At 30.6% G+C, this 13,901-nt stretch overlaps 1 protein-coding gene across 7 annotated transcripts in view; it reads left to right on the top strand.

Annotated features, from left to right (window-relative positions):
* Positions 1-13,597, top strand: part of LOC145283792 (clathrin interactor 1-like) — a 546,043-nt gene extending 532,446 nt beyond the window's left edge. For 6 of the 7 annotated variants that reach the window (XM_080132871.1, XM_080132868.1, XM_080132872.1 and 3 more), the window contains 2 exons: positions 9,065-9,178; positions 13,148-13,590. In XM_080132871.1, coding sequence (XP_079988997.1) covers positions 9,065-9,178; positions 13,148-13,314 — 281 coding nt within the window. In that variant the 3' untranslated portion in view covers positions 13,315-13,590. Of the gene's footprint in view, positions 1-9,064; positions 9,179-13,147 lie in introns of all 7 variants that reach the window. The other variant, XM_080132873.1, reaches the window with a different exon arrangement.
* The last annotated feature ends 304 nt before the right edge of the window (positions 13,598-13,901 follow it).

Here is a 13,901-nt window from a genome sequence, read left to right as displayed (position 1 = left end):
ATGTCAGTCTTTCTTTTCTCTTCGATAAGTTTTCTTTTCAATCGTTCTTTTTCTCCTATTTTTTTTTCTTTTTTTTTTTTTTTCTAAACATTTTTCTGTGCTATTTTCCATTTCCTTTATATATTTTTTTTCAAGAGAACTGAGTTCCAAACGCTTCAAACTGTTTCCGTGGTAACTCGTCCGTGCACATCCCAGATGTGATCGTCCTAAGTCATCGGCACCACGTTGTAACGTACGCGTCACGTACATCACGTTGTAACGGGAACGATGTCCCGGGCCTGCGTCGTCTAGTGGTGGACCCCTCCAGCGTGACCAGACTCGCACTGGTCCCTGGAAAACATACCTCCGCTGCTCAAGGCACGTTAAACGTGCATGACCCCAAGTCCGTGTGGCAACATTGTCCTCTTCGGCCGTCACTTTGGTTTTGTGTCTGTGTCTTCGTCGTCTGGCGTCAGGGCATACCTGAAATAAACTGCATCTTCACTTATGCCGGCAATCGAAAAACAAAGAAAAAACTCTGAGGTCATTTTCGTTTAAACCAAATAAAATAATTATTTGCAATCATTCTACATTTGTTTAACGTCGTGTTTTCGTTATCCGCGCTTCGTGATGCAGGTTGTATACTTGAGATTTCAGGTTAATTCTCTAGCTAAGAACAAGATCTTTTCAAGTTAGTCTAGAGATTTCTGCCCCTCTCACTCCCAGGCGGGGCGAGAGCCGATGTGTACGCTTCGCTCGCTGACCAAAGACTGCCAAAACCCTTCTATATCTTTTTCGAGTAGGCGATCGTTGTTTATATCAAAAGCATCTTCCTTCCTTTTCTCCACCATCTTCCGTTCCCCCCTCCTTCTTCTCTTGTGAACTTCTCCCTCTATCCCTCTATTCTCTTATTCTTTTCCCTTTCTCTATTGTTTTGTGAACATATCTGTCAAACTAGCTTGGTGGTCTCTGAGTTAAAACACCACGGGTCCCCGACTCCGAGCAGACATTTTGGAACCCAATTCTCGAGACTGTCCGAATCAATTACGTTAGTTAAAACTCATTCTCGCCAGATCCAACTATAAAAATAATCTTTTTCTTTCGCCATTAAAACAGATATCATGTCTCCTGAACATATCTCATAAACGCTTGTCTTAATCTTTGACACAGTATCAGCACGCCCCCCCCCCCCGGCCATAAGCATTCTTATCTTCACTTAGCTGAACGGGACACCCGGCATCGTCCGGTGTCCCGTCACACGAGTAAATAAGGAAATTGCTTTAAAAGTTTTTCGGTACTTGTGCATCTTTTAACACAATAATATAGATGCACTAGGTGTATCAGAATCGGCCATTAAAAATGCCGTATATAAACTTAAATAAATCAACTTACTATCTTTCGAAGCTTATAACTACTTGAAAAATGTAATTCAAACCCTAATTTTTTTTTCAATTAAAGGAGCAGACCAAATTTTTAAAAAATAACAAGTTTAATAGCAAATTATGCAATATGTTTTTTAAATCGGTTTTCTTTAAAAAAGATTTAAAGAAAATCAATTAAATTTTACTTAGTTCGATTATAAAAAGTATATATAAATTCCAAAAAATCACTTACCTATAAAAAAATTCTATTTAATGAGTACTTCCATTGTTCATTAAGAATTTATCCACATTTATACTTATATTTCATATCCTTTTTAAATAAAATATTTTTTTAAACAAGGATTCTAAAAAAAAAACACAAACTCAGATTTATTGACTGTTCAAATAAAGGGAGAGAAGTCTCTGATTTTTTTTCGAGATTATCTTACGGTGACTTATAAATGCCAGAATTAATGTCTTTTTATTGCGATTAGTATTTTTGGGCCTCAACAAAAAAAGCACACATTCACTTATAAGTTTTTTCCGTTAAACAAAAAATCCAGTCACCGATTATTATTTTTTAATTCTCTTAATGAAATACACAAGTTTTTGATTATTATATCTTATTTCTACTTTATCGAGTGATTATTTTTTTTTAATATCTAAAAAAAGAAGACATTGAATGAAATAGAAAAAAATTGCCGTCAGCGTCCAGTATTTACTTGATGATATAAGCATAACATAAGCTGTCATTTAAAAAAGATAAAAATCAACGTGGTTTAAAAAAAAATGGTTTTACACTTTAAACTTTACAGGTAAATTTCAAAAAAACACTTTTTTTTTTTGTTTTAAATTAGAATATTTTATTTATTGATCTTTTATCTTTGTGATATATAGAACTTTGGTACATAAATTAATTATTTAAATTTTAATAAACATTTCAAAATGGGGGAGGGGTAAATTTTAAAAAAAAACGTTTGTCCAAAATATTATATTCGGTTTATTGGAAAGAGCATAAAATTTCACATTGACCCTGAAAATATCGTAAAACTAATAGAAAAATTTTGATAGATTTTTAAAGTTTAAAATTGAAAAAAATTTCACTCGTAAAATTCAATTGATTTCATATGCAAAAAAAATAGCTGGTTGAACGTGCACCGGCACTTTGTAAACAGTGTTTTTAAAAAAAAATATTTCTATTATTTTTTAAACAAGTTTATTTTGGAAGTATATTCCATACAGAAAATAAACAATCCACTCTAAAAAGAGAACTTACGAGTTTTTTATATTTTATTGGCAGTTTTGTGTTAGAGGTGTCAAAAATTCCCCAAAAATTCTGATACACCTATAGATGCACTGCATATTGTACTAAAACAACTTCATTATTTAGAAAGCCATTCTTAACATGTGGAGGATCGAAGGGTGTGTTGTAACTATTCTAACAATTTAATAAACAAAAATAATAGCGTAAAAATTAAATTTAACTTGAAAATACTATTAAAAATAGCATGGTAACATAGTTGCACAAGCACTGGTTTTTCAAACTCTAAACACTAAACACTCGTTTAAAATGGCACAGCTACAGCAAGATTGAATCTCTTTATGGATAAATTCATGTTATCAAAGGAGCTAAAGTCTACTAAAAAAATGTCTAAACTAAACACTACTATGCTCTGATTTGGTCTGGTCCTCTCTCTTCAATTCATTTAATTCAACTCTACAAAATTTTTCATTATTTCTTACCATAACTAGTACTTACTTTTTTACATATGAAACTGGAAGGTAGCCTAAAACAGTTTCCTTTCATTTATTTATTTTACTTTTCAGATTAAAATGTCAGTAAAAGCACAACGTTCAGTTTTAACCCATGGTTCACAAAGATTTGCTAGTCCACCTTGTCGTTTGGATGAAATAGCACTCGCAACTTCACATGTCATCTAGTTTAGTATATTTCCTCGAAAATAGTTATACCCACTTAAAAAAATAGTGAGATTTCTAAGTTAATTGCTAAGGAATTAATTAGTATTTGGCAAGCAGTTAATCCACAATTGCCCTTGTTAAGGGAACGTTATATAGGGCAAAAGGTCAATATATTTTGCTATAAGAGGGCCAAACAGATTGACAGGAAATCTCTTGCAGCAATCAAAGTGAAAAGAAAGGAGGAGCAGCTAGACAGACTGTTTGATATATTTTCTTGTAGCTGTAAATTTCCTATTTTGAGATGTGAAGACTTTGCAGTAAAGTGCAAGACAGAAAATTGTCAAACAAGGCACATAGTCTGCATTTGTTCTCCTAACAAGGAGGTAAAATTAATTCTATAGGTTCACCTGCAATTATGTTCCTTTTTTGTGGAAAATAAAATATTGGTATTTATTATGTATTCTGGCTCAAACATGCAAATTTTGCAATTTTCAGATTTTACTAGAAGAACTGCCATTTAGAGCAATTTTTAAATTGATTGATGGAACAAGAAGCCTAACAACATTTACTGGTCCTTTCGGGAAACTTTGTATGAATAATTATCAAGATTTGCCTCAAGTAGAATTCTAAAAACATTAGTGTCCATCTCGATCATCATTATCTGACAGCAGAAGAAACAAGTGATTTAAATGAAGACCAGAGGCTACTTTTTGAATATGCTGTTGACATTTCCCAAGAATTAACCCAAGATATGCAGCTTAGAAAATTGGGCCCTTGAATCAAGCAAGATGGCTAACATTATGCATTTATGGACCAACACTGATAAATTAAATATTCTGGTCAAATTTATCATCCAAGTGTGTGCAGTTAGTTGGTTTGAGATCAAAACCAACAACAGTACATTTTTTATATGAGAACAAAACAACAGTTAAGTGAAATCCAGTTCAAAATATAGTACCTGTAAGCGTATGCGCAAAATACTTCCGGATATATAATATAACATCGATGTATCATCAATGTTATATTTTCAGATGAATTGGATGTGAAAGAAGAGGGCATTCAAACAATTTTGCCCATAAGGAAATTAAATAGTTAGCTATTAAATTTTATTAGTTTTCTCAATTTACCCAAACAATAGTCAGTTTTATGAAGGCCACCGAGAATAAGTACAGGCCAATGAACATGACAGCGTGACGTCATTACAAGATCATGTAGGTATACGGTGCCTAAAGTTTATTGTGTTCAATCATGTGACCATGCTAATAGCCATAAAAAATATTTTCCATTGCCCCTTACACACTAATAGCCATAAAAAATATTTTCCATTGCCCCTTACACGCTAACAGCCATAAAATATATTTTTCGTTGCCCCTTGGCAATTTAAACATTTTTTTTCTAAAGAGAAAGAACAATACTTCATTTGCACATTAATTTGGATGATTATATAATTGCACATTAATTTGGACAATTATATAATTGCACATTCATTTGGATAATTTTAATCTAACAAATTAAGCAGTAAGTGAACCTGTTTTCGAAATTTTCTTACATGTCTATCGAAGAAAATCGAATATTTCATTTAATTAGTTTTTTAAACTGCAAAAGAAACAATTTTTATATGAGAATATATTTGTCCATTCTTTTAATAATAAATAAAACTTTTGAGTATTTTCAAATCTTTTAAAATTAGAAACATTTTTCACAACAGTTTTTTTATTTTTATTTTTTTATTTAACCAAAACGATTTAGGAATTCACCGGACGTAATTTATTTCTTTGAAAAATATTTCAAACTTAAAGTTTGTTTGTTTTATAACATTTCAACTGTAAATAATTTACATGACTGAACTGGGAAATGGAATAGGAAATTCTTTGCCCATTAACTAATCAGTTTTAATTAAAATTTTGATAGGAACTAAAAAATAAAGAGTACATTAAATTTTAGTTAACATATTTTCTTGTGTTTTATCCTATGAATGACGAGGAACATGAACCCTGCGTAACCTGTGCTTTTATTTAATGATTGCTCCCTGAAAGCGTTTTCTTTCACTTTGTATATATCTCAGCCTTTTTTTTAAGCGTGTGTGTATTTATTTAAAACAAATTTTTCATTTTTTGGGGGTAAATTTGATGCATACTTTTATTTTGTGCTTGTTTTTATTTTATTTCATTTTAATTTTTTTATTATTTTCTCCACTAAAGATTTTTAAATTTTTGCTAAATTATTTTTTTATACATATTCAAATAATGTCCTCCCTCGACCTTTTTGGCCTCAAATAGTACCTGCAAAAAAGTTTTCATGATTAAATAAACCAAAGAAAACCTTTTGCGCATACGTTTACAGGGATTTTGTCACCCAAACCCCAAGAAACACCAATGGCTGATGCCAACAACAAATCAATAGCAAACAGCTGTTGTGATAACATGCAATCATCTGCACAAGTGGAGAACATTGGAAATCTGAGGAGACTTATTGTCATGCGGTCTCCAACGAATACCACATGGCCTGTGAGACAACTCCTAGTTAGTGAAATAATAATAATGTCCCCTCCCAACTTCACCATGACCCTGATTTAATATCATATATGTTTACTATATTTTCTGAGTTTTTAACCAATGTTCACATTATGGTATGATTGCCTTTTAGTGGGTATGTGAACTTCATTTCTGTATTCAAGCACTGATATGAAAATGAAAACTATAACGGAGTATAGGATTCCTAACCATGTAACTGATGAAATTTTGATGAAAAACATGGGAGAAAATGGACATAGAAGAACAAAACCAAAACTTTAAATGTAATTTCTGTATTTAAAGTAATTTCAGCATCAACTTGTGGGAGAAAACCCAACTCTCTAATAAGGGGCACTCTGGATAGGAACAAAAATAAAAATTGTCTCAGTCATGAAGGATTTCTCCTCCACCGGCCGAGGACAGAAAAGGTGAACAGATACTACTACACTGTGATCTTGTCTTGAAGACCAAGAATTATTTTTGTTTTGTTTGTTCCCTAAATTCATAATTCAGTTTTATCAGTATTAGATTGTATATTGCTTTCAAATTAAGTAATTTTACATAGATAATATTTATATTTTATATTGAATAAAGTTCAGTTTCATTGTTAATCGAATTGGGTGCCTTTCTTTTCTTTTTTAATATGTTTTAATGCTCTTTTTTAAAATGTTGTCATGTATCGACAGTAACAATTTGACAAATCTTACCTACAGTGCCTGCAGGCATTTTTCAGTTATAGGCCTTCTATATCTTGGTGGCTGTGGTTATATTCATATTACATCACAAAAATATAAAAAATAAGTGTTTTCAAATAATTGGGGGGGGGTCAAGAAATAGTTAGCAACCTCAAAAAAAATTTGCAGCCACACACTGGTCAAATCTGATTGATTTTTCTCAAACTGGAGTTAGAAAGTGTTTTACAAGTGAAAAACTTGAAAAATCGTCTGGGAAAGGAACTAAACTAGAACTTCCTAACTTAACAGAAGCTTCACAAATTGTATATGGGTAGGAAGCAAGACATAAATACATTATTTATTACAAAGTCATTGTGCCACCAAAATAGACCTTCATTTTCCCCCCGAAAGGAAATTACACAGAACAATTTAGTTCTATTATAACATAGTTTTTATTATTGCGTTTAATATAAAATTAAAATACATGGTTCTGTATCAAGTTGTTATATTGTATAATACATCTTTATATATCTTTTGGAATTGGGAAATTTAAAGACTTAGTTGCTTATTAGCCTTCTTTTTACATTTTTTGTTTAATCAATGCAGTAAAAGTTGTGATATTTTGCTAGTTGTGATTCATAATTATATAATTCATGTATTTATTTTTCTTCCAATGCATTTCATATAAATATATCAATTTTAATTGAAATTTTTATTTTTAAAAAAAGTGAAATTTCAAAGTCAGTGTTGTGTAAAATGCTATGAAAATGAAAGATTTCTCCGCATTTTTCCACACAATTTTTAAAATTAAATGCTCAAGTTTCTGTTCAAGATAGGAATCTAATTTTTGGTATCATTAAATCGCAACTACCATCACCAGTGCTGAAAAAAATTGCAAATCAACCTACCCTAATGGAGAACAGTAACCATGATTTCATCTAGAGCTTGAACATGTCACGATATAAGAAAAAGATAATATATATACTACCTTTTTTGGCAATTTTATAAGTTCCAAATCTCAGCGATTACTGATCAGAATTTAAGAAATGAAAGCTCGTTGAAAAGTAATAACCTGAATTGTTTAGTGGGCTATGTGACATTTGCCCTGAAGGTTGCACATTAAAAGGATCATCCAGAACCTATTTTTGGCATTTTTTTACAGTCATAAAATGTTTCAATTATATCATTTGTTTACCTAATTTTGCATATGAATTACAAAATATCTGATATTTTCCCAAAACCTACTGGCCTTGATAGAGGGAAGACTAAAACTTGCTGCTATGGTTTCAAATAAAACAAAAACCAAAACGTAAATATGTTTGAAAAAATATTAATATAAGCGCGGAAGTATCCACTAAACATAATTATTTGAAAAGATTCGATGAAAAAAATTTATTGAAAAAAGTTTATATATTTTAATTTAAAGAAGGTGAAAAAAATACATAAAATATATTTGAAAATTGTATCGATTTCGTATCCTTTTGTGCTTTCATACCTCAACTGACAGATGCAGACGCCATCTGCCAGTGTGTTTGAAAGTTAGACTCTGCCTTTATGCACAATCACCAAATTTTTTGTCGTAAATAATGAGTCCAAGTTTAGAGATTTTTTTCAGTGCTTGAAATGGGTTTATATGTATTTCTTATTTTTTCATTGATTATATTTGCAAATCTTGCGAAACAGTTGACAGATAAAAATAAGATGATTCATGCATATTTTTCAATGTTGACTACTTAGCAGCCCTAGACGAAAACCAATTAAAGTTTTCAACATGCCTGAATTTCCTATCTTAAATTTCAAGTCTGTAAATCCAATATTTGTCGAGTATATAGGTTGAGAAGTGCCCTCACGCACACATTCTCAATTTTATAGATATATAGACTAGATGTACCCGGCATTGCCCAGTGTTAAATGTAATGTTAAATTCCTTTAAAAACAAAAAAATGAAGTAAAAAACAAAAAGAAACTGAAGACCTGTTCATGCGAGTATTATGTTCTTTCAAATAACATAACATTTCTTATAAGTAAAAAAAAAATTTTATTCAAGCTGAGATCAAAACCAAAACCTAAAGACAGTGAGTTAAGTATGATAACCATTAGACCAGCTTGACATAATATTTACAAAGTGTTTTCAAACCTACTTATTCTTAACATAAAGAAGCTGTTCATGTTTCATGGCCGTGCACGTGCATTGGTGAAACAGTTGACAAGCAGATAACAATCCGATGACTCACAAGAACCAATTTTTTCAATTTTGACCACTTAGCAGCCTTTTTTTTCCGGATGAAAACTGCTGAAAATGATTTCCACATGTCTGAATACCCTATATACCAAATCTCAAGTCTGTAGATCAAAACTTTGTTGAGTATATAGGTTAAGAAGTGTGTTCACATGCATACACATTCTATTTTTTGTAGATATTTTTGGCATAACTACAAGATGCATTCTGTGTTTTTGTATTTTTTCTAAAACCAATTAACATTTAATTTTAGAAACAGGTTTATTTTTGTTTTTGTTGGGGTTTTTTTTTTTTTGCAATTATCTTGATTGTGATATTTTTTTTCTTTGCTTTCTTTTTTTTTTAATATTTTGCTTTTTCTGTTTTCATTTTTATTAGGAATACCTAGTGGTCAACAAAGTGCAGGGCAGTTTAAAACTCCAACACAATCTGGAATTAACTCTTCAACTGGACTAAACCAAAGGATGGGAAGTCTTAATTTGAGTACACCAGGTATTTGATAAAAAAAAATAATACTTAATGTTTTTTTTTTTTACACACAAATAATGTAACTATCATTTTTGTAACATTACAAGTTGATTTTTTTCTTTTTAGATAATTGTTATTTTATGAGCTTGCATAAAAAGAGTTATATAAAAGATATTTAAAATCGTTTGAATTATGCAAATACCATTAGTAGTTCAAAAGTTATGAGAATTTTAAGTGCCAAGATTTATGCTTTTCCATGGACATTTTTCTTTAGAAAAAGTGGACTAAATTACGGACCTCAACATTTAAGGAAATTTTGCCACCATTTATTTTTCAAGCTATTCTCATGAAACTTGGCACTCTTATATAAAATTGTATGCTCTTTCTGATTATGCAATCAAATCTGATGTATCTCTTTACCATAAGCTATGAATTATAAATTAAAATGTACAAATTTCAATTATTTTAAACTGGTGCATGGTATCATACAGTGCGTGTCTATTCATGAACAAAACTAAGTATTATAGTGGTATTTAAATATAGCTTTATTGAGAGTAAGTATTTACCTGCCTCCCCATCAAAGGAGAGTTTAATCTGGGGTGTAGCCATTGAATTAATCTCAGAAATAAATCGAAGAAAATTTTTCATATGGATTTTGAATTTCTGTAAAAGATGACCAGTCCAATTTTCAATTTTGTAAATCTTCTCTATCTGGCCAAAAATATACCCGTTTTCTGAGATGTAACCATAAATCGTACTCTACATGAATTCTTGAATTTAGCTTCCACAATACCAGGGTACCAGGAATCCTGATAAGCAACAACTATATATTCACCAGTTGATGGTAATATTCATCATTTCTATTCTGTTGTTTGTGGATGTAAGCAAAGAAATAAAACGGTAAATTTAAACTTAAACTTAAGGAAGGTGTTTAGGATATGCTGAAAACGAATATCGCTTTTAAATTTTCTGCAAATAAGTAGTTTTTCGGATATTAAGCAATATCATTTCTTATGTTATCACTGGTGGCCATGTTGGTATATGCGAGCGTGCAAACACAACCTGGAGAAACTATGCGCAAACGTGTGTACCAAGATGGCCAGCAGCAATAACATAAGAAATGACATTGCTTAATATCCGGAAAGCTACTTATTTGCGGAAAATTTAAATGCAATATTCGTTTTCAGCATATCCAAAAACTTTAAAAGGTAGTTATTTTAAAGAAAAATGTTAAGGTAAAAATTTACAAAATGCATCACAATGAAATTCTTTATTGAACCGCCTAATTTTTATATTTGGAAACCAAATATTTTGTTATTAAAAGTGATTTTAAAAATGGCGAGAATGGACACGTGTCAAGGGCCGATATTATGTTAAAACCCTAACCCTTGACACATGTTTTTTTTTTATGCATTTATTTCCATGATACCTAAAAATTAGTTGGTTCGATAGAGAATTTCATTATAATGAGTTTTAATTCCCCCTACCCTACACACACTTTTTTTGTGATTTCTCTCCTGTTATTTTACCGAGATGCGATGTTTGTGAAAATTTATCTAAAAACAAAAAAAAATGAAATTATTAATTAAAAGTACAATTACATATTTTTTTATTTTATAAGATATTTAAACAAAGACATTATGTATATATATTTTTTCATATCATAAAGTGTTATAAAAATATAAGGTGAAGAAACGATTATTATCATTATTGTTATTATTTAGATATCCTCAGTTAATAAAAACTGGTGTGTTTTACAAATTCGAAAAAATGGTCTCGACAGTGAGTTAAAAATGTCACGAGGATATTTATTGGCTGGTTTTCTAACAGTATTTTGTATATTTTTCAATCATTGTCGAGATTTCAAAGACCACATGGCTCCTTGTGCTTGTGTAATGCTCAACCCTACTTACTTTTCTGAAATAAACATTTTACATTAATTAAATACACTAAAAACTTATCCAACTGGGTAAAAGAGTAACTTATCTTGCCTTGTAATATTTATTTGGGTACTTATGCACTTATGTTACCATGCTATTTTTTCAAATAGTATTTTCAAGTTAAATTTAAGTTTCATATCTTTTTTTTTATTATTAAATTGTTAGGTGAAATACAGAATAGTTAACAAAACATCCTTCCCTCCCCATGGGTTTCTAAATAATGTTATTATTTCAGCATGGTAGCATGAGGGCACAAGTACCTTTTTGTTATATATATTTTTACCACTAAAAAACAATTGTACTTTAAGTACAAGTAAAAAGTTATAAATACCATAACAGAAACACATGTACTAAAAGCGTTAAAAAATAGTTTTGGCTCAGTATTGTTTGCAAATAAAATTTGAAACCATTTTTTTAGATTGACAAACTCAAAATAAAAAAATGAGTTGTCTAGTAAAATGAAAGCAGTAAAAGAGTTTTCTATTTTTTCTACTACCACTTTTTGCTTAACATACACTTCCAAACATTCTGGCAACGCCAATCTTCCATAAATCATAAGTTTATAGTTTTTCTGTGTGTGTGTGTTTTTTTTTTTTTTTTTTCAATTATGTCTCTACAAACGAAACTCATTAATACCCTGACTGTAGGCAGCTCAGCGCTGGTCAGCGCATTAAGTGCATAGCGAGCAGTTTTCCCGTTAAGCAGATTTGAATTTCTATAAAAAGATAACATTTTAAAGAAATCTCCACACAATTAATAATTATCAAATATTTACATATTATAAATTATTATCTATATGAAATGGATGATATGTGCCGATTGATCTTATCAAGTTTCAAATACTCTTCGTCAACTTTGCTCAATCGTAACTTTGCTTCCTGTGGTCGTAATAATATAAATCAAAGTCCAGTAGAGATGGACTTCTATGCTTATATAGCCTGTAAAATTTCAGTCATATCTAATCAAATTTGCCCCCGCGCATGTGTATCCAAACGTAACATATGAAATGTAAACATTGAAAAAACAGTTTCCCTTTTTGCTGTCATTATTTTTGACAGTTTTTTCATTTTTAACTTGGAGCATAAAAGCAAAATAAATTAACATAATCAGAATGTTTAGTCTATTCTCTTTTCATCAATGTAATTCTTTTAAAAATTGACCCACAAATAAAAGAGATATGACTTGTTGAAGCACATTAAGTATGTAATATTGCCAATGTCCATGAAAATACAGCATGCGCTTGTAATGCTAATTTTTGCTGATCATATAAAATTATTATAATAATGCTAACAATTTGCTGGAATATTAAATATTATGAAAATTGAATTGAAACTTGAAATGAATTTAATGTGTTGCAGTTGTTATATCTATAATATAAATCTCATCTTTCTGTTTAAATGTATGTTTGTATGTCTGCCTAAAACTTTCGACAGAGGCGACGGATTTTCACAAGATCAGTATGGTTTTGAACTTGACCCATCGGATGACAAATATCGAAAAATTGCCTAAAAATATTAATTCTTTCAACCACAACTGGACACTTTTCTACAAGGAGGGTCACTTTTTTTGCCAATATTTTCGAAAGTCTTTTTGAATGACTAGCCTTAATTTAAACCTTCGCCACTTCCGGTTTGGTAATGGACGCAACAGCAAAGACGTCACTTTTTTTTCTTCACATTCTTTTCCTCCTTCGCAGTACGGATTCGAGCCTGCCTACTACCACTTTTTGCTTAACATACACTTCCAAACATTCTGGCAACGCCAATCTTCCATAAATCATAAGTTTATAGTTTTTCTGTGTGTGTGTGTGTGTTTTTTTTTTTTTGTTTTTTTTTTTCAATTATGTCTCTATTTCGCTTAACTATTTCAACAGGTATTTTTCTCTCCTTTCTCTAATTTCCTCATGAATTATTCAAATACTCTGACATTGCTTATAAATATTTCAAAACACGTTTCATGCATATTAAATGATTGATTTTATCTCATAAAATTCTTCAATAAAATCTGTTAATTCAGATAATGTCTAACTCTTAAACATTTTTTTATCCTTCAGGCATGCCACAAGCTAATTCATCTGGTTCTATGGTTGGTCCTTCTGCAGGAATGCCAAGCAGTGGTTTACAAACAGGAATATCTATGCAACCAGCAATGGTCGGTTCATCTTCATTCCAGCAACGAACAAATCAAGCTTTTAGTGAATTTGGCAATGTAACTCAATAAGATTTGTGATCTTCTGATGGACTTGAAAGAATCTAGTACAACAATGGGGAGAATAAATTATACGAGGTGGATAGATGGAGCCACTTAATACAACTTAATGCTCTATATAAACATAGCATATAAATGGTTGTATTAGGAGGCTGAATGTATGTCATTTGCTTAAATGCTATCAAAAACATAACGTAATACACATTTCAACAACAAAAAAATTTACTTGTTTAAACATTCCTCAAATCATCTTGGATGACGTTTTAAAAAAGAACAAAACAAAAAAAACATAGTATACATATATGGGAAAAAGGGTGTCACTGAAATTGGCAAGAGAAATTTTTAATTTACACAGACACAAATTGACATTTTGTCAATTTGTGTGACAAATTATTTCCAGAATTAAGATTTAATTATGCACACCTTTTCATGTGCATCTCTTAAAATGTGGAATATATATATATATATATATATATATATATATATATATATATGTGTGTGTGAGAAGGATATATAAATATTCCCACAATCAATCAGCTCACTGGGATTTCCTGTCTTTGACTGACATTGTGTGTGTGTGAGATGCAGTGTTATGTTTG

This window comes from Euprymna scolopes, chromosome 8 (assembly GCF_053919585.1).
Source record: "Euprymna scolopes isolate OS-2025 chromosome 8, ASM5391958v1, whole genome shotgun sequence".
Classification (NCBI taxonomy): Eukaryota; Metazoa; Mollusca; class Cephalopoda; order Sepiida; family Sepiolidae; genus Euprymna; species Euprymna scolopes.
This window is presented reverse-complemented; position numbering and strand designations above follow the sequence as displayed.